The following is a 21,312-nucleotide window of genomic DNA, read 5'->3' on the forward strand; positions in this document are numbered from 1 at the left end:
TCGCTGGGGTGCCTTAGGAGGGGTGCAAGGAAGGAGCTGCAGACAGGGAAGTAGGAAAAACACGGTCAGCCATAAAACCAATCATTGCACAATGTTTTGGTGGTGTGTGGATGGGCTGGGAGTTGGTTCCGGATCCAGTGGTCCACGTCAGCGGTGAGTTTGCTGCTGTGGGAGCCCTGAGAGCAGCTTGGTGTTGGAAGGCAGCCAGACAAGGTTCTCCTATCCCCAAATCCTGCTGCAGCTCATGGGCAGTCACAGGGGGAGATGGTGTTTGGCCCAGGGCTGCTGCTGCTGCCTCTGACACCTCTTGGGGAGCCTGGGAACAGTGCTGCTGTGGCTGGATCCTTCCTGCTCCATGGCTGGCCTTGTTTACTCCAGCTTCCTGCCGCACTCCTGCCACAGCCCCTTCAGCTCTGTCAGAAAGCCAGAGGAATCTGGCAGTCCCAGAAGGCCCAGCTGCTGTGCTGAAGGGCCACTGTCTCTCCCAGCCCTCTCTGAGCACTAGGCAAGGGCTGCAGGGGCAGGTCCCCTGGCCGAGCACCACAGGCAGTAGCAAGGCAGGGTACTTTTTGAGAACTCCTTGTACATTTGGGTTTGCTGTGTGGTGCCATGTGTTGGTACAAGTGGGAGGATGGATTGTAGGAGAATAGAGATAGTGCTTGAAGGTAATCTCACTCCTGGGGAGTAGCAGCTGTACTAATTACCAAAGAGTAGGAACAGCCCTGCCCTTAATAGGGCACAGCTGTGTCCAATAAGGATGGGTGTTATAAAAGACCGGGTTAGGAGAGCTGGAGTTTGTTGGCTGTGCTGTGAGGAAGAAGGGTCAGGAGGTCATGCAGAAGAAAGAAAAAAGGAGTCAGTGTTGCAAGAAGCTGCCGTGGGAACTCACAGAGAGAAGGCATGTAAGTTTTACAGTAAGATAACAAACTAACGGTGACAGTCAGTTTCCATCCGCCATGGACTGGTGCCAAGCACCCACGCCAGCGGTGTGGTGGCCCGTACAGGGATTGATCCCGACAGGTACATGTAGGGCACCATGCAGGTGGATGGAACCACAGTATTGCACAGCAAGGGATCCTTGCTGGCAACCAGAAAGAGGAAAGTGATCAATGCCTGCTTTGGAAAGGTGAGGTTCACCCCACCCCTTTACCAGCTAACAAAGGGCTGGGTGATGGGTTCATGCCAGGGGTTGGATTCAAGACCCATCAGACCCATCCTGTGTCATGGTCCCCAAGACGTTGTCAGTGGGAGTTGCAGATGTTCCTTGCTGACCTGAACCTCTGGCCTGCAGGTGAGAAATTGTCATTTTGATACGAGAGCATTTGGAGGAGCAGCTCTCCATTGTGCAGTCTTGTGAGGGGTCTGGAGCTCATGTCTGTGCTGAAATGTCTGGAGGCACATGCTGATGGTGGGGTCAGGTCTTGAGCTGCAGCAGTGGTCAGGTCTGTGTATGCCTCAGCAGCCCTTGGAGCTGGCTGGCCTCGGGGAGTGCTGGCTGCCGTAGGCAGGGCTGCACACCCTCCCCAACTGAGCACATGGTGGGCATCCACCTGTCTGTGCAGCCCTGAGCACATGGTGGGCATCCACCAGTCTGTGCAGCCCTGAGCACATGGTGGGCATCCACCTGTCTGTGCAGACCTGAGGCGTGATGCCGGCAGGGCCGGGGCTGGAGCACAGCTGTGCTGCAGTGGGGCAGGAGCACTCCTGTGGAGCGATGAAATCAGCGGGTGTGGCCAGGATTCCTCAGCTCCCGGCGGAGCTGTCTGGTGGCTGATTTATGGTGGTGTTATTGCCAGGACCATGGCGTTGTCCCAGCAACCGCAATGCAGCCCCCACTGTCCCTCGCCTGAGTGGGATGGGGCTGGCTGGGTCTCCCCTACTCAGCTGTCAGCCCCAGACCGGGAGACAGAGGCCAGGAACAGGCTCCTCATTCGCCTCTGGCTTCGTGCAGGAGACAGTCTCCCCCTTCCCAGCGGAAGGGCCGGTTGTTTACTAGGGCAGAGGGTGTGGGAAGGGGTGAGCGCACCCTGAGTGCCTTAGCAGATGGGGAGCAAGCAGGCAGCCAAGTTGGCTGGAGGCTGCGATGCTCTGCTGTGAGCACCCTTAGCTCGGCCACTCAGGCTTCCTCCCTGACTCATCCAGCCACCCACAAGTGGGGATGAGAGGCCGTGCAAGGGGATGCCATACGCCTGTCTCTGCCATGCTGTTGCTTCATCCCAGCATGGCTGGTACTGCATGGCGTGGCCTGCCAGTCTGTGCTCCTGTGAGCACAGTCTGAATGTCCCTGCCCTGGCCGTGGCACACAGTGCAGCTCTGGGGCCAGCTGGTACCTGCTGTGGGGTGAGTCAGGATGTGCTGTGCCCAGCTCGGGTCTGGGTGGGCAACAGCAGGTCAGGCAGGAGTGGACCCCCCGAGCACCCCTGTCCTCGTGGCTTGGGGCAGGCAAGCAGACTGCAGCCCCTGGGCAGCAGGATGCAGGCGGGGAGCACGCTGGGGCAGCGTGTCTGTGTGCAGCCGGCTCTGCATCGGTGAGGCTGGGCATCCTCCCAGGTGAGGCTTTTGGCCGTGCCAGGTGAAGAAAGGGGCTTTTGTCTTCCAGGAGGCCGGGGCTGAGTAGGCAGCCCTGCGCGGGGTGCACGAGGGCCGTGGGCTGTTCGGCGGTAACCGAGCCCGACCCCTTGGCATTTGCTGCCTCCACCGCTTCCCACGGCGGGAACAAGCGGCGCGTTCTGCAGGCGGCGGCGGGAGAAGAAAGGCCGCCTTGTCCGTGCGAGCAGTGGGGCGCCGGCTGGGGCGGCCGCGCTCCCGCCCCGCATTCCTGCAGCGGAGCGGCTGCAGAGGGGCTGCATCCCCGGCAGCACGGGCTGGGCTGACGCGGGCGTTCCCTGCGTGCTGACGAGACAGGTGAGGGGCTCTGTTGGAGGGCAGTGTTGCGGGACTGGGGGCGTTGGGAACCGATGGGATGCCAGAGTCACCCTCCAGTGACTCTGGGCAGGCAGGGCTGCTTGTGGAGTGGGGGGAGTTGGGTGGAGAGTTTGGGCAGCAGGCAGCAGAATCGGAGACGATCTCCCAGGTGGCCGGAATGGGGGTCCTTCACGGTTCTCACCAGGTCTAACCAGTACAACCGTGCTGGGAAGGAGTTAACACCGGCACAAGATCCCACCCTGGCCCCGCTCCCTTCCTCTGCAGCAGCCTGGCCCCTCCTGGCTTTTCCCCTTCCTGAACATTGTGACGGGACGTAGGTGTCAGTGAGGGGCAGGGGCTCGGCAGGCCCGCGGGGTCTCCAGATGCTGGGAAGTGCGGCACCGCAGTGCCTGGGGAACATGGGCACCCTGCCGCGGAGGGTCCCGCTCGGCGCCAGGACCAGGCGGCAGGTAAGGGAGAGCAGGGATCCTGCCTCGGCAGCCGGCGAGCAATTGGGAACTGCTCTGGGGGTCCCTTATCTCTAGGCCCCCCTTCCCCTAGGTGAGCTGTCCCCATCCCACGTGGTGTGGCTGTAGTCCCCACGGAGCCCTTGTTGTGGGGCCAGTCCTGCTGTTGCGGGAGGCGCACCGGTTTCATCCAGGTCCTGCATCCCACGCCTGGCGTTTTCCAGCGTTTCATTTTTTCCAGAGTGTGTAATAGCCGTTCGCTCGCCCCCGCAGCTGAGCCCGGTGCTGGACGAGCGGGGGGGACCCTGCGGGGCTGGCTGGACGGGCGGCGATGCTGGCGAGAGCCGAGCCCGGGGCTCCTCCTGGCGGCCCCGGCCCTGGCGTCCCCTAACGGGGATGGAGCACTATCCCGTCTACACTGCCCGGGAAGGGTTAAGCCCAGTCAGCTAGTCCAGGGCGGAAGGGAGGGACGTAGGGAGCAGCAGACGGTAAATTTAGATCCTCGGAGCGTCCCCACATGGCGTGAGTGCCGGGTGACGGAAATTGTTCCTCCTCGAGTTGCCTCCCACTCACGCAGAGAATGTGTGGAGCATGGCCGTTCCATGGGTGGTGGCCCTGCCTGCTGGCCACATGGGCAAGGGTATGAAACACTCAGCATACGCACTATGAGCTGCTGCTGGACTGTGGGAGCAGAGGCATGTGCCTGGGCACTGGTGGCATGGACAGGGGTGCCCAGGTGTGCCACGCACAGCAGGCAGGTGTTGCTGGGGACAGCCAGAACCTGTGCTTGCTTGTGTGTGCTTTTCCAATGACAGCCATTGGGGTCTGGCTGCCCACAGCTCTTGGCATTTAAAGCATGCCTTTCCAACACCATGCCCCCAAAACTGAGTGCATTTGTAGTTTTCCTTCCTGGACTGTGTCTTGTCCTGATGCCTGGCTCATACATGAGTCTCCCCGGGTGGATGGGGATGTGTGCCTAGGTAGGATACATGCCTTGGCAGGCAGGGATGTTCACTGGCTTCAGGCAGCTGCTGACATAATGAAGACAGGAGCTCAGGATGGCAAATGCTGGTTTGGAGTGGGTAGGGTTTGTGCTCAGGCTGCTGTCCAGGATGTGCAGGAAAAATACATCAAGGCCATGCCCAGTGTGGTCACTTGTTCTGCCATTCTGTTTCTTCTGGCAGCCCGTGTCCGGTACCATCCAACGCCTCCAGGAAGGCACCATGGAGGCACCGGGCAGGACCCCCGCCAGCCCAACCCGCAGAGTCCAGACTGTCATCCAGGTGAGCACACAGCATCAGGACCTCTGCTCTGTGGGACCAGGGGAATCTGATTGGGATTCCTCTGCAGCCAGCCTCACCACTGGCGCTGCCCTCCAGCCTCTCCCCAGTCTCAGCCAATCCTATTATGGGATCCTCAGCAAAGCCCATTGAGCTAAGCGGCTGGCAGTTGGGATCCTCTTAGATGCTGCCCAAGCCCCATGGATCTCCAGCTCCTCTCAGTTTGCCTCTGCTTCCCAGGATAGGTAGCACAGGCAGGAGAGCCCTACTTTCCTGCATCTTGCCGCTGGACAGTCCTGCTGGCATGTGTCTGGCATTGATCCTGGCTATGTGGCTGTTTCGGAGCAGCTCAGCCAGGTGGGCAGTGCAGGGGACTGGGCTGCAGCTGCAAGAGTGGTGAGCATCCCTCCTTCTCCTACAGAACAGTCCCCTGGACCTGATTGACACGGGCAAGGGGCTGAAAGTGCAGACAGAGAAGCCACATTTGGTGAGCCTGGGCAGTGGTCGGCTCAGCACTGCCGTCACACTCCTGCCGCTGGAGGAAGGTGAGTGCTGGGGGGTATCCACGGGCACGCTGGTGACAGAGACACTGAGATACCGACTCTGCTGGCAGGGAGGACCACCATTGGCACGGCTGGGACCGACATCGTCCTGCAGGGCACCGGGCTGGCGCCCCAGCACTGCTACATCGAGAACGTGCGAGGGACACTCACCCTGCACCCCTGTGGCAACGCCTGTGCCATCGACGGCGTGCCGCTGCAGCGGCCCACGCACCTCACCCAAGGTAGGAGCTGTGCTCACCAGAGCCTTTGCCTGTGGAGCTGTGCAGTTGAGTATTGGGGTATTTGAGGAGCCATCCTGTAACTGCATATCCCAGCTAGCATGCTTCTGGTCTCTATGCTCTGCGGTGGGAACCTGCCCGTTTCTGGCAGAGTTTGGGAGCTGGCTTTGCTGCGTGTGTCAAGTGAGGTGGGAAGGGAGAGACCCGGGTGGGCTTTGAAGAACAGCGGAGTTGCTGAGCCAACTTTGGGAAGGGAGATGACAGAGGAAAACACCTCGGGTGTCCTCCCGGATGGCTGCCGGGACACGGCCGGCCTGCCTGCGTGGCTACACGGCTCGGAGCCGGCTGGCCCCCAGGGCCGCTCCCGGGAGCGCGGACAAAGCCGCAGGCCCTTCCCACGCGATCCCCGCCCCTGCCCGGCTCCCGAGCCGCTTCCCGGGGAGGACCCTCGGGCGGGGCGGGCGAGGCCCGGCCCCCCGCCCCTCCCCGGGGGCGGCGCGGCGCTGCCCGGGCGGTGGCGGCGGTGGCGGTGTCGAGGTGAGTGCGGTGCTGCGGCCGCGCGTGTCCGCGCCGGGCGGGGCTCGCTCCCGTTCCTCGGGGTCACGGAGCCGGAGCGCCCCGCGGGCGGTGCCGCCGCGCTCCCCGCGCCTGCCCCCGTGGCCCCGGGAAGGGGGGACCCGCCGGCGTGGGCGCTGCCCCGCGGGGACAATGGGAGCCACGTGGCCGCGGGGAGGGCTCCGGCGCGACGCCCGCGGGGCGCTGGGGTCTCGCCGGTGCCGTGGCAGGCGGCGAGGTGCGGGCAGGGCTCAGCCGAGCCGCCCATCCTCCTGTCCCCGGGGGCAGGCAGGGACATGACAGAGCAGGGGCAGCATCTGTGCAGGGCCCCAGCGGAATGGACTGCGGGGCTGTCAGGCCGACGCTCGTGGTGCAGTTTGGTGTTTATTCGCTTTGCTGGGGCGACGTGTGGCTCCGCTGATGCCGGCACGAGGGGAAGGAAGGCACAGGGCAGTGATGCATCTCTCCGGGACAGCCTGGGCGTCGGCGCTGCTCCCTGGCGGGCGGGATGCCCTCGTGGGGCTGGGGTGAGCAGGACTCGGTCCCGCCCTGGCGCATAGACAGGGGATCCAGGCTCCCGGACGGGGACAGCAGTTACTCTGTAGTGCCTCTCGCTCTTCTTGCTGAGAGCTGGGCTGACGGGTGCTCCAAAGAACACGTCCCCTCTGGCGAGGGATTTTCAGCAGCGGCTGTTGGTATGGAGCGAGCCTCTCCCAGAGCCCTGGCAGGCGCTTCAAAGTGGGGTGTGTCGGCGGCAGCCCGCCTCCTCGCCGCCTGATGCTCCCCGCTGCCAGCACATGCCTCCCCAGCACCGCGGGCAGCAGGTGAACCACGGCGGGTGCCCGCGGCTCCGCTCCCCTTCCCTTCCTCAGGTGCCTTCCTCCTCGGGGCTGCTCGGCAGCGTTGCCCCAAGAGGGCTGCTGCTTTGGGCCGAGAAGAGACGCTTTGCAAGCAGGGACAGGAGCTGTCTTGTCTGCAGCTGGCAGCCACGCAAGCCCTGGAGTGCCGCCAGCTCCCCCGCGGCCCCCGGCGGGACCCCAGCTGTGCCTGCCCTGGGATGCGCTGCCGGCAGCTGCTGCGCTGACCTGGATTTCAGCCTCCCCTAAGCCTCTGCTGACAGCGGGAGCCCGCTCCCTTCCCGAGGGCGCATCTTGGGCGAGCAATGCCCCACTGCCTCCCTGCGCTCTCTGGAACCGCTCTGATATTGCCGGCTAGCAGCTGAGTCCTCTCTCCTCTCTCCCAAGGGTGCACCATCTGCCTGGGCCAGGCCACCTTCCTCCGCTTCAACCACCCTGCTGAGGCCAAGTGGATTAAGAGCATGATCCCCGCGGGGGGCAGGAACCCATCAGCTCTCTATGGGCTACCAGCAAGTAGGTGACCCCCGCTTGTCCCTGGTGGGGCAGGGCAGATGCTGAAGTGCTCCCTGACCCATCAGTCTTCCGAGTGCCCAGTGCTCTCCCTGGGCACAGCCCTGTCCTGTTGCACTCAGGCTCACACCCGGCTGTGATGTGCCATCCCTCAGCTCAGCATGGTATGGCAGCTGCACTGGTATTTGTTAATGATTAATATCACCTCAAAGAGCTTGACTGTGGGGGCACTGAGGCATGGCTTTCACTTCTGCCCAGCCTGGCCGTGGCAGAGCCATCGCCCGTCGGAGCCCCCCCATTGCTTGGAGGCGGGTGTTTATGTGCTGGGGCTGTGAAGGCCATTCTTCTGGCTGCTGCCCTTCATCTCATGAGCTTATCTTGCTGTGTCTGCCTGTCTGTGGAGCAGTGGGCCAGGAGCCAGTACTGTGCCTGGTTCCTGGAGATGTCCAAATCTCCAGCACTGATCCCTGGCCTGGTAGCCCTTATCCCTGCCCCAACCAGCACGCCCTGGCACAGGGAGAGGAGCTTGGCTGCCTTCCCGTGCCACGTGTGTGTTGGGAAGGCAGCATGCCCGCAGCTGGGGATGGGAGGAGGGGCTCAGGGAGGTGCTGTGGCTGAGGAGCATCATGCAACTGTGCAGCATCCCATGTGGGCCCTGCGTGCCCACTCTCTGCCATGCAGGATGGGGTGGGATCACACTGGCAGGGCTGTGGCACATCTTCCCAGGATGAAGGCAGTGCCAGCTGCCGTGGGGAGCCGCTGGGTGCCAGGGAGTGACGCAGCCCGGGTGGCACGCTGTCCTGGCTGGGCTCCACGCTGCTGCCATTCGCTGGCGCCCTGAGTGACAGGCACATCGGTGCTGCGCAGGGAGCGGGGGCAGCCCAGGCAGGGGCACCCTGGCCGGGCTGTGGGCAGGCTGCGGGCGACCTGGTGGTGGGTCTGGACGTGCTGCAGGTCAGCAGCCTTTGGCTATTGCATCTCTGGCCCCTTGCTGGGAAGCCAGAGTGTGCAGCGGGCACGTGGTGGGTGCCAGTGGGGGCTGAGGGCAGCTGCTCTCCAGGGAGTGGAGCAGGGAGCTTCGACGCAGGGAGGGTGGCTGTCCTCTCAGGTTTCTGTCTCCTGGGTGATGGGACTAGCAGGATTCCAGCCTCCTCCCTGTCCCGGCTGGAGTGGGAAGGGGGACAGCAGAGAGGGGCTGCTACCCAGCTCTGACTCTGCAAGGTTTAAGAATGATGCCAGGCTGCCCCATAGGACCCGACCCAGGCAGGGGCTGCGGTGGAGTCACACCACTCTGATGCCTTCTCCTTTGTTTCCCTGCAGAATCCGAGGCCCTGGTGAATGGTGGCCACCAGCTGTCAGAGCGTGGGTGTCACAGCCACAGCTCCCTTGTCAGCTCCATTGAGAAAGACCTGCAGGACATCATGGACTCACTGGTGCTGGAGGAATCCACAACCCCTGGCATCCAGAAGCCGCCTGCCTGCGGCCGATCCCCCCTCTCCCCTGTGGTGAACGGGGGTGGCCGCTGCCTCCTGTGCCCCCCACCCAGCCCTGGGGCTGCCTCAGGGGGCTCCAGCTATGAGAACTTCTCTCCCCTCTCCTCCCCAGCCAGCAGCAGTAGCTACACCAGCCCCTCACTCAGCAGCCAAGAGCAAGGCCCGGCCGTGCCGCCCCCTCTCCCACTGCGCTCCTCCAGCTACAACCATTCTGTCCAGCCCCCCGCTCTGCCTGCTGGCGGTTCTGGTGAGCCCTGGCCAGCTGAGAGGCTCGGGGACCACCGCGGGGGCAGCCCCCGGCTGACGCCCAGGGCGGCGTCGCGGCCGCGGGTGGCCCTGCAGGAGCGGCCCCCCAGTCCCTTCCGGGAGCCACGGGACTCTCTGGCCCCCGGCCGGCAGCCCGCCAGCAGGGCAGCCCCAGAGGCCCGCCTACAGCCCCCCGAGAGCCCACGGGTTGCCCGGAGGAACCTCGAGAGCATGCGGGAGCTGCCTCCCCTGAGTCCTTCCTTGTCACGCCGGGCTGCCAGCCCCCGGCTGGCCCCTGATGCCCCCTCCCCGCAGCCCCGGCTGGGCAGGGATGTGCCTGGCAGTCCCCGTGCCAGGCGCAAGGGCCCGGAGGAGTCAAAAGGTGCTGGGGGTCCTTCACCCCCGCTGCTGGCAGAGAACCCCACTCGCCGTCCCAGTTTCAGTACTTGCCTGAGCCCCACGTATGGGCTGGGCTCCCCGGCTGTGCCCTCGCCCCGGCAGAGCCCCCGCGCCCCCAGGAAGCCTTTGGGGGACCCACGGCTGCCAGCGGGCTCACGGGAGCGCAAGAACAGCATCACTGAGATCAGTGACAACGAGGATGAACTGCTGGAGTACCATCGGTGGCAGCGGCAGGAGCGGGTTTGGGAGCAGGAGATGGAGCGCCTGGTGAGCCTTGGGGCTGGGAGGGGACACATTTGACTGTGGGACACCCTCTTAGCAAATAGCTGTTGTTGTTTGCTGCTCTGAAACCTGGCCTTTGCCTCTTGGGGATTTGCCACAGCTGCCAGGCTGCTGGCTCATCCAGGGGGATTATGGCCAGGAGCAGCCATCGATGCTCAGTAGCTCTCTGGGAATACAAAGCCCCCGGCTTACAGCAGCCTGTGGAAGCTGGTGGGGCTGGCATGGTCCCAGGGCTATTGGCCAAAATGGTGGTGCCCCTTGCAAAACTTTCCACATCTTGTCCATCCCTGCCAGGGCCCATCTGCTGGTGGTGGTGCCGTGGCTCTGTGGACGTTGCATCTATATTTAGGGCTGATGGAGTTTTTATGGGACTGGCATCTGCCTGGATGAGGTTTGCCGTGTCTCTGGCAGTCCTGCGGGCCGGGCTGAGCTGCCAGGGCTGTGTTTGCTCATCCCTGACTCACGCCTGGCGCAGGCAGCCTGAGTCACTGCCTGGAAATAGCGGCGGCGCTCAGCAGCCGGCTCTGCTGCCTGTCATTAGTCTGTCTCCAGCTCCAGCACATCGCGTGCCTGCCTCTGCTGTGGGGTCGAGCTGGCTGCATTGTGCTTTGTAACGTTGTCTGCCCACCCCACCATGCGGGGCCCTATTCTGGTGGCCACCATTGGCACGGGGCTCTGTCTGCTCCTGCCACAGCGCGTGCTAGATGGGGACCATCCTTTCTTACAGGAGCGGCAGCGCCTGGAGACCATCCTGAACCTCTGTGCTGAGTACACCAAGACAGACGGCACTGAGCCCGGTGACACACACAGGCTCCTGGCTGGTGACACAGATGCTGGCCAGTGGGTGCCCAGGGGTGCCATGGCTCTGGGCCACGCTGTCGAAGAGCTGCAGCAGAGGGAGAGTGTGGAGAGATCAGATGAGGAGAACCTGAAGGAGGAGTGCAGCAGCACGGAGAGTACCCACCACGAGGTAAGGGGACATCTGTGCCATTCTGTTCCATGCCATGCTGCACTGTGCCATGCCAATCAGCCCCTTCCACAGCACGAGAAGATGACAGGACCCCGGGCCAAGGAGGCACAGCGGCTGGAGGAGGAGCGTGCCGGTGTCCTCGGACACCTGGAGCAGCTGAAGGGTCGTGTCAAGGAGCTGGAGCAGCAGCTGCAGGAGACATCACGAGAGGTGAGAGCTCAGGGGACACTGCTGGGTCCCCTGCTGCTTGCTGCCCTCACCAGTCAGCACTAAACCCTAAGGGTATGAGCTAGATCCAGCAGGAGCAGCAGTCCTGACGCTGCTTTGTCCATGCAGGCAGAGATGGAGCGGGCGCTGCTGCAGGGTGAGCGGGAGTCGGAGGTGCTGCGGCTGCGGCAGGAGCAGGAGGCAGCGCAGCAGCTGCAGGAGAAGCTCTCCAGCCTGGACGCCAGCATCCGCAAGGAGCGGGACAAGGTGGGCCCAGTCACAGGTTCCCACTGTCACTGTGCCATACCCTCCCTGGCACTCACAGCCCGTGCTGCAATGCCTCATGCTGCAGCCTTTCCCTGCGGACACGTTCTCCAGACCCTGAGCTCCACAGAGGCTTTGGAGAGCAGCCCCTGTGGTTTGCATTGTGGGGGGATCTGTCTGTCTGTCTGTCTGCCTGGGCTTGGTCAAACAGCCCTGCTGGAGGAGAACACAGCCAATGTTCAGGAAGCATTTCAGCTGCTGCCTGTTGCTCTGGCAGGGAGACTGGTGTGAGGCTTTCCAGATGGCTGCTGCCTGCGGTGGGCAGTGCCGGAGCAGTGGCCTTGGCTCTCCCCATTACCTGTCCTCGCTGGGGAACTATGTCTTGCAGCAAGTCACCTCACTCTGCTGCGCCTTCATGAGTGATGGCAGCTGTTGCTGTAGTGTTTGGCTTGCTGGCGGTGGCTGGAAAACCACTGTAGTGTTAATCTTGGTGGGTTTAGGAGGGGGTCCTGGCCCCCTTTGCCCGATGTTGCCTGTAGTGCAGTTACTGCCTGAAGGCAGTGCCATGGGTGCCTATGTGGGATGTTTGTCCCAGCTGCTGGTTGCTGGCTTTCCCACAGCCTTGCAGGCAGTGTGGCATGGCCTTGTTGACAGGAAAGCTGCTGGGATCCAGTCCCTGCTGCCAGAGGCCATTGTCCTGTGCAGCCTATGCCAAGGTCCCACCAGCAGCTCTGTGCCACCCTCATGTGGCATCAGTGTCCCTTGGGGTCTGGCCTGCCCTGTTGCTGTGGGTGCCAGAGCTGTTGGGATGCCTGTGGCCTGGCAGAGTGGCCATTGGTGCCTCCCAGTGATGCTCCTACAGCATTTGGGGGTTTTGTTCTGGTTTTGGTCTTCCAGCCCTTTGTAGGTATCTTCTGTAGCCAGGGACAGCCTCATGCAGAGCCAGGAGAGGAGCACAGGGGAAGCCCTCTCCCAGCCTCTCTGCTGACCTAACCACCCACTTTCCTAACCCACCTGCACTGCTCACACTAACAGTGCCTGCTCTGAACTCTGCCATCACCTCTGACATCTCTGCACATCTAGAGCCCCCAGGCAATCCACCGCTCCTCTGCTGGGGCGTCTGCCTGTACCAGCCTTGCCTCCCTGCCAGCATGTCCCCTCATAGCCCTTTTCATGATGTCCCATGTCTGTGTGGAGCACAGGGTTCCTTGCAGCAAGCATTTCTCAATGCCAAGCCCCCATACGGTGCCACCAACCCTGTGGGTGGTTCCCCTATGCCAGTCCCATGCTGCTGGCCCCATTTTACTGCTCCTGTGGCCAGGCCCCTCATCCCAGCCCAGGAGTCAGTGTCTGCTCTGCTGCTGGCTCATCATAGCCTCAGCATCTCTTGCTGGACCACAGCCTCCTTTTTTTACTGCTGCCCTCTCCTTCTAATGGATGAGGGTGGTCATCACCTTCTCTTCCTGCATTCAGGACCTGCAGTCCCTAACTGGTAGCAGTTAACAAAGCCAGTTAGTGGTTATTGTGAAGCAGCTGTGTGCAGGATTGGGATGACCTGAACCATACTATCAGCGTTGATCTTTTTGCTGCCTCCAAGTTTGTTCTTGGAAACACAAAGCTGAGGTCAGGGGCTGGCTGTAACTCCTCTAACACTCTAACACTGCTCAGCCAGTTCCTGTGTCTCTTGATCTCTGGATCCCCCTGTAGCTGCCATGCTGTTCCTTCTCCTGAGCCTTCTCTGTCTCCAGCTGAGCTCCTCTCTAACTCACAGCTTCTGCATGGCGCCCATTTGAGAAGTGTGTCTTTTTTTTTTTTTTTTCCTTTTTCTTTTCCTTTTTTTTTTTTTTTTGTTTTGTCTTGTTCTCCCCTAATTCAGGAAAGGGCAAAGGTTGATGCTGAAAGGAAGGAGCTAGAGCAACTCCAGGCGCTTTACCATGAGTCGAAGAGCCACCTTGCTAAGTGCCCCGAGTCAATGCGGGAGCAATTGCAGGAGCAGATGCGAAGGGTCAGTGTCTCCCCCCACCCCTCCCGGACCATGGCCCACCTCCCTCCGCTCCAGCTTAGGCCAGCTCTTCCCTGCCAGCCGGGCTGCACTGGGAGCGTCGCGCCCGGGCTGGAGGCGGCTGGCGCCGGGCACCACCGTCCTGGTAAGCTTGCCCCTCGCCCGGGGCGCGGGACAGCTCGGCAGAGCTCCTCGGGACGGGCAGGGCGCCGGCATGGACCCTGCCCTGCAAGGAGGGCAGGCTGGGGAGCCTTGGGGGCTGCTGCATCCTCATCTGGCTGCCTCCAGCTGTATCCTGAGAACGTTCATTTACACAGTCATGTTGATACATGTTACTGCTAGTCCTCAGCATTTTTCCTATTACCTGGTATTTTCTGGAAGTCTCATGGCTAGTGCCTGCTCAGATGAACCCCCATTGCCACAGCCTGCTCCGGCCAGGCACGCACATTCTGGATGAGGGTCTGGTGTAGAGTGGGCAGGGGGGTGCTGGAGCAGCGTCTGCGTGTGGGAGCCCTCAGGAGCCAGCACATCAGGGCTGTGTCACTGGCTGCCTGTCTCGTGGAGCAGGGTGAAACACATCCCCATGGGGTGCATGGCACACTGGCTGCCAGGGTGGCACTGGCAGGCCTGAGCTGAGTGCTGCCACGTGCTGTCAGTGCATGAAGGCTGGAAGGACACACGGGACTTTGTCCAGCATGGTGCTTGTCTGTTGGGGCTTTGCCACCTGCAGGCTTGGTGACACAGCGTTGCTGTTGGTGGTTATGCTGGCGTTTTGTTACCTGTCAGGGCATGGCTTTAGCCCATGTGTGCTTCAGCAGAGGCAGCTGGTCCCTGAGGGCTGGCAAAGCCCCTGGCTGTGGCAGGCTCATCTCATGGGGGTGACTGCTCTGTGCTGGCCAGTTCTGGGTGCCTCCATTGCCTTCGTCTGTCTGCAGACACTCCTGTCAGAATCTCTTGTGTTTCTGATGCCCAGCAGAGGGCAAAACTGCCTGCCTGCCACACCAGGCACAGGGGACAGGCTTGGCCACCAGCTCGTGTTCCTGGCCAACACCAGTAGGATGTGGAGGCACGGCAGGAGGCTTTGCTGCGGGAGACCTGCCTGCAGGACGCGGAGGTGCCCATCCAGTGAGTGTGATCCACTCACAGTGCTCTCGTGTGTTCAAAGGAGGCAGAGGCACTGGAGACGGAGGCCAAGCTGTTTGAGGACCTGGAGTTCCAGCAGCTGGAGCGAGAGAGCCACCTGGAAGAGGAGCGGGAGGCGCGAGGGCAGCAGCTGCTGCAGAGCCGGGCCGAGTGCCACCGCAGCATCGCCCGCAGGAAGGTGGGCATGGCAGGGGGAGCTCCGTGGGGCTGTGCCCCTGGGCCAGGCTGCATCCCAGGGCTCCCAGCAGCCAGCTCATCTCTGCTGCCACTCCCCAGGAGCGGGTGGCTGCCCTGGATGCCCAGGCTGCCCAGATCCGGCTGCAGAGCGTGCAGGAGGCCGAGCGCCTGGCCAGGGAGCGCAGCAGCGTCCTGCAGCTCCTGCAGAAGGTAAGGCCCTGACTGTAATGCAGCTCCTGCACAAGGTAATGGCCTGACTGTGTGCTCCTGGGGGGGCTCGAGGCAGGGGACCAGATCCTGCCAGCTCTTGACAGGTGGCTGGCAGGCAGCGAGAGCTGCCATGGGGTGCCAGTAGCCATCAGCTGCCTCTGACCTGTCACCCCCTGTGCAGGAGAAGGAGAAGCTCGTGTCTCTGGAGAGGCGATACCAGCTTGTCACAGGTGGTAGGAGCTTCCCAAAAATGTCCTCAGCTCTTCGAGAGGTAAGTTGGTAGAGAGGAGGCTGTGGTCCTTAGAGCTGCTCTCTCTCCTAAGCTGCAGCCATCAGTGAGAATGAGCCTTGTGCACCACCAGCTTTGCTCTGCAGCAGTTCCCAAGTACCTTCTGACCAGAGCCAGGTGCTTCCACCTGCTCAAAGTCTCTCCATGGGCTGCAGAGGTTGTGGGGGAGGAAAGGGAAATGCAACAGAGCAGCCCATGGGACAGGATTGCTTAGGGTCCCATCGCTGCTGGAGAGCAAGTGTGGGGATGTCTTGGTGCTGGTCCAGGGGACTTTTAGGTGGGAGTGAGTTGCCCCATTACCTTGCTCATGGCTCTGAATGGGGAGCCACAACCATGATGCCCTCAGGGGCTGTGGTACTGCCTGACCTGCTGCTGCTGGTAAGAGGCACAAGACGGCAGAGTCCCCTCGTGCCTGCCTGCAGTGGGACTCCTGCTGCTGCCACCTTGCTGTCTCTGCCCACCTTGCCTACGTGACCTTTACCCTTCAACAGGAGACCCTCCACATCTCAGAACCTTATGAGCTGTTGGAGGGACCTAAGCCCCTGAGCCCCCTGCCAGCAGCAGCTGCCTCCTTAGCTTCTCCTGCCACCTACTCCTACCCCAAGGCACAAGAGGTAACTAACTAGAGGGACTAGCTGCATGTGCTTGCTCACCCCTCCTTGGCTGAGACCCCTTTTGTGGCCTAATGTCACCCCCAGGCAGCAGGGCAGCCCCACAGCAGCATGACTGGAGCATTTGTCATACAGATGTCTGGCAGTTGTGCTCATTAACACTCAGTCCCTGATTCCAGGCACTCTCCTGAGCCTGCTGGGCATCCCAGTTCCTGCCACTGCCCCCTAATTTAATCCTGGTGCAGTGGTTTCCCCCTTGCTCACTGCTTGCCATCTGGCTGGGCACCTCCTGACAGCATCCTGTAGGGTTGTGCTAGCATGGCTTTCCCAAAATAAGAGCAAGTCCCCAGCTTTAGCATGTTTGTTTCAGAAAGGATGAGGAAGTGGGTTTTAAGCTGGCTCAGCACAGCTCGAGGTGCCTCCCTCAGTGGTGCTGCACTAGGGAGGACTTGTGGCCCGTGGAGGACCCTGAGGCATCCCTGCCCCTTGTAGGCACTCAGGAAAGCTGCACTGGAGGCTGGAGCAAGATGGGTGCCAGCACACCCAGCCCAGCTCGAGCACCCCAAGGTGCTGCACCCCGGGGACACCATGGGCAGCAGGGCAGGGCTGGGGAGGCAGGGTTGGGGCAGGAATGCACAGGGAGGTTTGCTCCCACTATGCAGTCAGTGCCATGATGCTAGCACATGGGTCTAACTCTTCTCCTTCTCCCTTGCCATGGATTTCTAGGAGTACATGAGGCTGTCTGACGTTTTCAGGTTCTGCAGTAATGCACATGGCCCCAGCCTGGACACTAAAGCTTCTGCTGCTGCCCCTGCTGCCGCTCAGAGCTCTTTCTTGCTTGCTGTAGCTCCCACAGCCAACGAGGTACCTGCCCCAGAGCATGCTCGGGTTTGCTCCCTTGGGTTGCCTGCAGGCAGGGAGGCAGCTGCAGCCCCCCGTGTGCCCTGGGGCCTGGAGCCACATCTCTCTGGTGTCAGCACGCTTGTCTGGCTGAGCTGCGTGGGGAGCAGAGGCTCCAGCTGCCCGGTCTCCTTGTGGGGTGCACTTCTCGCCCGCTCTGGATGCAGTGGCAGGGCAGGAGCAGCGTGGGTGCCCAGCAGTGGGAGGGGCAGCCCTTTGTTGGCTGGCTGCAGTCCTGGCCGCTTGTCTCAAGCGAGGAGGATGCAGAGCAGGCCTGACCCCGTGCCCAGCAGCAGGGTGGCTGCTGCACCGACTGCTTTTCCTCCCAGGACATGAACCTTCCTGTGGGGGTTGGAGCTGCCTGCTCGTTCCTCTGTGCCTGCTTGCCCCAGCTCTTAACCTGGTTCAATCTGCTTCTCTCTGCCCAGTATGTGACCATAGAGCAGCTCTCGGGTATCCTGGGCAGCCTCCACACCCCTGCTGCTTCCCTGCTGGGCTGTACCCCTCCGGCTCCTTCATCCTCAGGCTGTGCTCCTCCTCTTCCTCCTCTTCCATCTCTCCCTTCTCCCTTCGTCTCTGCAGAGGTTGGTGCCCTGTTTCCCTCCCTTTGGCCCCTTGTACTCTCCCTGGGAGGTGATGGAGATGCATGGGAAGGGGTGAGCTGCAGATGGAGCTGAGCAGCAGCTCAGGCTCTTGACACTCCACACACTCTTGGCTGTCCTGCCTGCTGCTCCACTGTCCCCAGGGCAGGGGGTCTTTGTGCTTGATCAGTTCTCACATTCTCTTGAACAGCAAACAGCTCCTACAGCTGCTGGGACTTAGCCACGGAGTGCACAGGATCCCCAGGGGTCTGCATGTTAAGTTCTGGGGCAGTGGTGCAGGCATAGGCAGGAATGCTTCAACCTCTTCTCTGTGCATCTGTCCCTCTTGCTGCATTTGTCCTTCATCCTTTCTCACGCAGCCTCTCTCTCCAGATGGAGCAGCAGCTGTTGGGAGGCGCTGTGTGTCTCCCAGCTCTTGATTTAGAGAAGTGGTACCAGGAGGTTATGGCTGGCTTTGAGACCTTCTCTTCCTCTGTCTCTCCTTCTTCTTCCCCTCCTCCACTTCCAGCTAAAGCTCACTCCTCTCACAAGGCTCTGCAGGTAATCCTAGCTCTCTGCTGCCGAGGCTCAGGCTTTGGGGCCGCTGGTTGTGGCCAAAGTGGGGCAGTGCGGGGATGTTCCTGTGGACCCTGTACCCTGAGTGCTGCTGGGGCTTTGGCTGCCACTGCAGGCAAAGGGTAGGCAGTCTCTGCCTCCTCTTGGGCTGCATCCCTTTGCCAGGATGGCACTGACACAGAGCAGGATCTGGGGAGCCATCTGTCCAGGAGGACTTTTGCAGTTCACCCACGTCTCTGTCCTGCTGTGTCTCTGTGCTCAGGTCTATCGTGCAAAAGCAGAGGCTGGTGCTGGTGTCCTCACCCCTCGGATGAAGAGCGGGACCCCTTCGTCCTCGCAGCTCAACCTCTCCGTGCTGGAGCGCAGCCCCTCTCCCAAGGTATGGCTGCCGGGGGACCCAGGCACCCGGGCCATGGCTCTCGCCTGCCTGTGCCAGCCCCCGTGCCCATCCTCGCAGCTGACCACCCACTGTCCTGCCCAGGGCCCCCCCAGCCCGGCGGGCAGCCTGTCCCGCAACCTGGTGGCCACGCTGCAGGACATCGAGACCAAGCGCCAGCTGGCCCTGCAGCAGAAGGGTGAGCTCTGGCTCTGTGTCCTGGCTCTGGGGGGTGGTGGGACCTCGGGAGACGCTCTCCCTGCTGCCACTTGGGCATTGGAGAAGGGAGCCTGGCCGAGGGTGACGACAGCAGCAATGCTCCAGCAGGATGCGATGCCTCTCTCACAGTCTCTTGCTTTTCCCCCCTCTCTTTCCTCCTGACCCCTCCACCTGACGGCCCATCTCCAGCCAAGCTGCTCCCAGCAGAGCCCTTGCAGCCAGGCAATCTACCAGGTAGAGATGTGGGGTGACTCCGACTGCCTAGAGCAGCCCAGAGGCAGCAGCATGACTGTTTGCTGGCACCTTCTGCCATACATAAGAGTGGCATGACCAGTCCAGGGTGCCAGGTGTATCTCAACATCTGCTAAGAGATAAGCCTGTGCTTCCCTATCCTGTAAATGCTTTGCCCTGCTTGTTCCTTACCAGCCTGGTGCATGTGTCTCCTGCTGCTGCCCAGACAGGTTGCAGTGCTTGCCAGAGAGTTGTGACCGCAGCTCCCGCCTCTGCCCCTACCATGCCTTCGTGGTTCCAGCTGTGCCTGTAGTGTCTTCTGCCTGTGCCACCCCCTTTGCCCACCATGCTGTGGCTCTGAATGTGGCACTTTTAACTTGGTGTTGTCATCTTGCTGTGGCACAGGTCGGCAGGTGATCGAGGAGCAGAAACGGCGGCTGGCAGAGCTGAAGCAGAAAGCGGCTGCCGAGGCACAGTCCCAGTGGGAAGCCCTGCATGGGCAGCCCCCCTTCCCCACTGCCTTCCCCCGGCTTGTGCACCACTCCATCCTCCACCACAGCCGTCCCCACGGTGCTGGACCCCGGGCTGAGGAGCTGGACCATGCCTATGACACACTCAGCCTGGAGAGCTCAGACAGCATGGACACCAGCATCTCCATCGGCAACAACTCCGCGTGCTCGCCTGACAATATCTCCAGGTAATCCTGGGGCCAGCTCCTATGGCCAGAGGACAGCTCGCTCTGCTGGCGTGCTGCTGGCTCAAGGTCCTTCCTGCTGGGGCAGCAGCTGTGGCTGTTTTGCAGTGCTAGCGGGATGGAGACAGGGAGGATTGAGGAGATGGAGAAGATGCTGAAGGAGGCACACGAGGAGAAGTCACGGTTGATGGAGTCCCGGGTGAGTGGGGGCACCAGCGCCGCGGCTGGGTGGCAAGCAGGACTCCAGTGCTGGGGCTGAGTGCCTGTGCGTGCTGGCAGGAGCGGGAGATGGAGCTGCGGCAGCAGGCGCTGGAGGATGAGCGCTGGCGGCGGGAGCAGCTGGAACGCCGGCTGCAGGATGAGACCGCGCGGCGGCAGAAGCTGGTGGAGAAGGAGGTCAAGCTGCGGGAGAAGCACTTCTCACAGGTGTGAGGCAGGCTGCCATGCCCCTCTCTCAGCCTGGACAGTGAGGCACGCCCAGCTTGCTGCCGCTGTCCCAGCTCGCAGCGGAGGGACGTGGCTCTTGTCACTGTCGGTGGCCTTTGCAGGGCTGTGTTGCTTTTCCAGGCTCGTCCCCTGACACGGTACCTCCCCATCCGCAAGGAGGATTTCAACCTGCGGCTGCACATCGAGTCCTCGGGCCACAACGTTGACACCTGCTACCACATCATCCTTACAGAGAAGATGTGCAAGGGCTACCTGGTCAAGATGGGCGGGAAGATCAAATCTTGGAAGAAGCGCTGGTTTGTCTTTGACCGCATGAAGCGCACCCTCTCCTACTACGTGGGTGAGTCCTGATGCCACCTTGTGCCCCCTCCCCATGCCATCACCCACAGTCCACAACAGTTCCCTCTCTTGGGCAGATAAACATGAGACAAAGCTGAAAGGTGTTATCTACTTCCAAGCCATTGAAGAGGTTTACTATGACCACCTCCGCAGTGCAGCCAAGGTGAGAGCTGGGCACTGCCCCTGCTGCGCTGTCTGCTGGCAGCCCCTGTGGGTGCCCCCATTCTCCTGCCCTCTGTCACGCTGGTTGGGGGTGGCAGGGCAGTGCGTGCCAGGGGTGCTCCTGGAATGGTCTGTGGCCCCTGATGGTGCCAGCCTCAGGGCACCAAGGGCAGGACCCCAGTGCCGGGCCTTGTGGGGGACCAGGGGGGGATTGCTGCTGCTCAGAGGGGAACAGAGTGCTGATTTCGTCCTCCCCTGCAGAGCCCAAACCCTGCGCTCACTTTCTGTGTCAAGACCCACGACCGACTCTACTACATGGTGGCACCATCAGCCGAGGCCATGCGCATCTGGATGGACGTCATTGTCACCGGGGCAGAGGGCTATACCCAGTTCATGAACTGAGGGCGGTGCTGTGCGTCCCAGCTCCACCAGCTGCACGGACTTGTGAGCCTCCCAAGCAGCGAGGAGCTCCTGAGGGACCGTGGTCCCTGCTACGACTCCTGCCAAGGGCTGTGCACACCGACGTCACGGGCCTGCATTGGGTACAGCTGGGTGGTCCTGAGTGTTGCCTGTCCAGGCAAGGGAATAAGGTTTTTTTTATGCTGACTTTCTAGAAACAAACTTTATTGGAACAATATCAAAGTGCTGAAATGTAAAAAGCTGCCAAAGAGCTGCTGGGACCTGAGCCCTCTGCCTTGGGGAGGTGCTGGTTTTGAGGCTGATGCTGATTGTTGCTGCCACAGTGTTCCAGGGAAGGAGATGGTGAGGGCCCCCCAGCCCCGTGCGGCCAGGATGTCCCACTGTGTAGACTCAGACCCCTTTTGTAAACCTTTTATAATTTCGGAGCGTTGTCCCCCTGTGCTGGGGCTGGATGGGGGTTGTGGCGCTGACTGCCCGGTCTTAATGCATTTGTGAACCAGGCTCTCCTTTCTGCATGGGCTCTGAACTGGCAGTACGGTACAGGTGGACCGGGGTCTGCCCCGGGGCTGGGGAGCTCTGGGCTGGGCTGGGAGGGAGCTGAAGGGCACGGCATCGAGCACCAGAGATCGCGGGCACCGCGGCAAGGGCCCGGAGCCACCAGCGGGGAGCGGCCGGAACATCGGCACGGGGCCAGGCCAATGGAAGGGGCGGAGCTCGAAA

The 21,312-nt window shown here is 61.8% G+C and overlaps 1 protein-coding gene across 1 annotated transcript in view; it reads left to right on the plus strand.

The window, feature by feature from the left end:
* PHLDB1 (pleckstrin homology like domain family B member 1) overlaps positions 1 to 21,083 on the plus strand; it is a 22,704-nt gene extending 1,621 nt beyond the window's left edge. Inside the window, exons 2-23 of the mRNA XM_058818959.1 lie at positions 4,556 to 4,654; positions 5,073 to 5,196; positions 5,265 to 5,435; positions 7,232 to 7,357; positions 8,675 to 9,759; positions 10,502 to 10,744; positions 10,817 to 10,954; positions 11,081 to 11,218; positions 13,092 to 13,220; positions 14,383 to 14,538; positions 14,637 to 14,747; positions 14,929 to 15,018; positions 15,528 to 15,650; positions 17,967 to 18,083; positions 18,186 to 18,279; positions 18,489 to 18,533; positions 18,936 to 19,227; positions 19,333 to 19,423; positions 19,504 to 19,650; positions 19,792 to 20,011; positions 20,088 to 20,173; positions 20,434 to 21,083. Of these exons, the coding sequence (XP_058674942.1) occupies positions 4,595 to 4,654; positions 5,073 to 5,196; positions 5,265 to 5,435; positions 7,232 to 7,357; positions 8,675 to 9,759; positions 10,502 to 10,744; positions 10,817 to 10,954; positions 11,081 to 11,218; positions 13,092 to 13,220; positions 14,383 to 14,538; positions 14,637 to 14,747; positions 14,929 to 15,018; positions 15,528 to 15,650; positions 17,967 to 18,083; positions 18,186 to 18,279; positions 18,489 to 18,533; positions 18,936 to 19,227; positions 19,333 to 19,423; positions 19,504 to 19,650; positions 19,792 to 20,011; positions 20,088 to 20,173; positions 20,434 to 20,574 (3,927 nt within the window). The 5' untranslated portion in view covers positions 4,556 to 4,594 and the 3' untranslated portion in view covers positions 20,575 to 21,083. The remainder of the gene's footprint in view (positions 1 to 4,555; positions 4,655 to 5,072; positions 5,197 to 5,264; positions 5,436 to 7,231; positions 7,358 to 8,674; positions 9,760 to 10,501; positions 10,745 to 10,816; positions 10,955 to 11,080; positions 11,219 to 13,091; positions 13,221 to 14,382; positions 14,539 to 14,636; positions 14,748 to 14,928; positions 15,019 to 15,527; positions 15,651 to 17,966; positions 18,084 to 18,185; positions 18,280 to 18,488; positions 18,534 to 18,935; positions 19,228 to 19,332; positions 19,424 to 19,503; positions 19,651 to 19,791; positions 20,012 to 20,087; positions 20,174 to 20,433) is intronic.
* The last annotated feature ends 229 nt before the right edge of the window (positions 21,084 to 21,312 follow it).

Source organism: Ammospiza caudacuta, chromosome 23, assembly GCF_027887145.1.
Source record: "Ammospiza caudacuta isolate bAmmCau1 chromosome 23, bAmmCau1.pri, whole genome shotgun sequence".
In the NCBI taxonomy this organism is placed as follows: Eukaryota; Metazoa; Chordata; class Aves; order Passeriformes; family Passerellidae; genus Ammospiza; species Ammospiza caudacuta.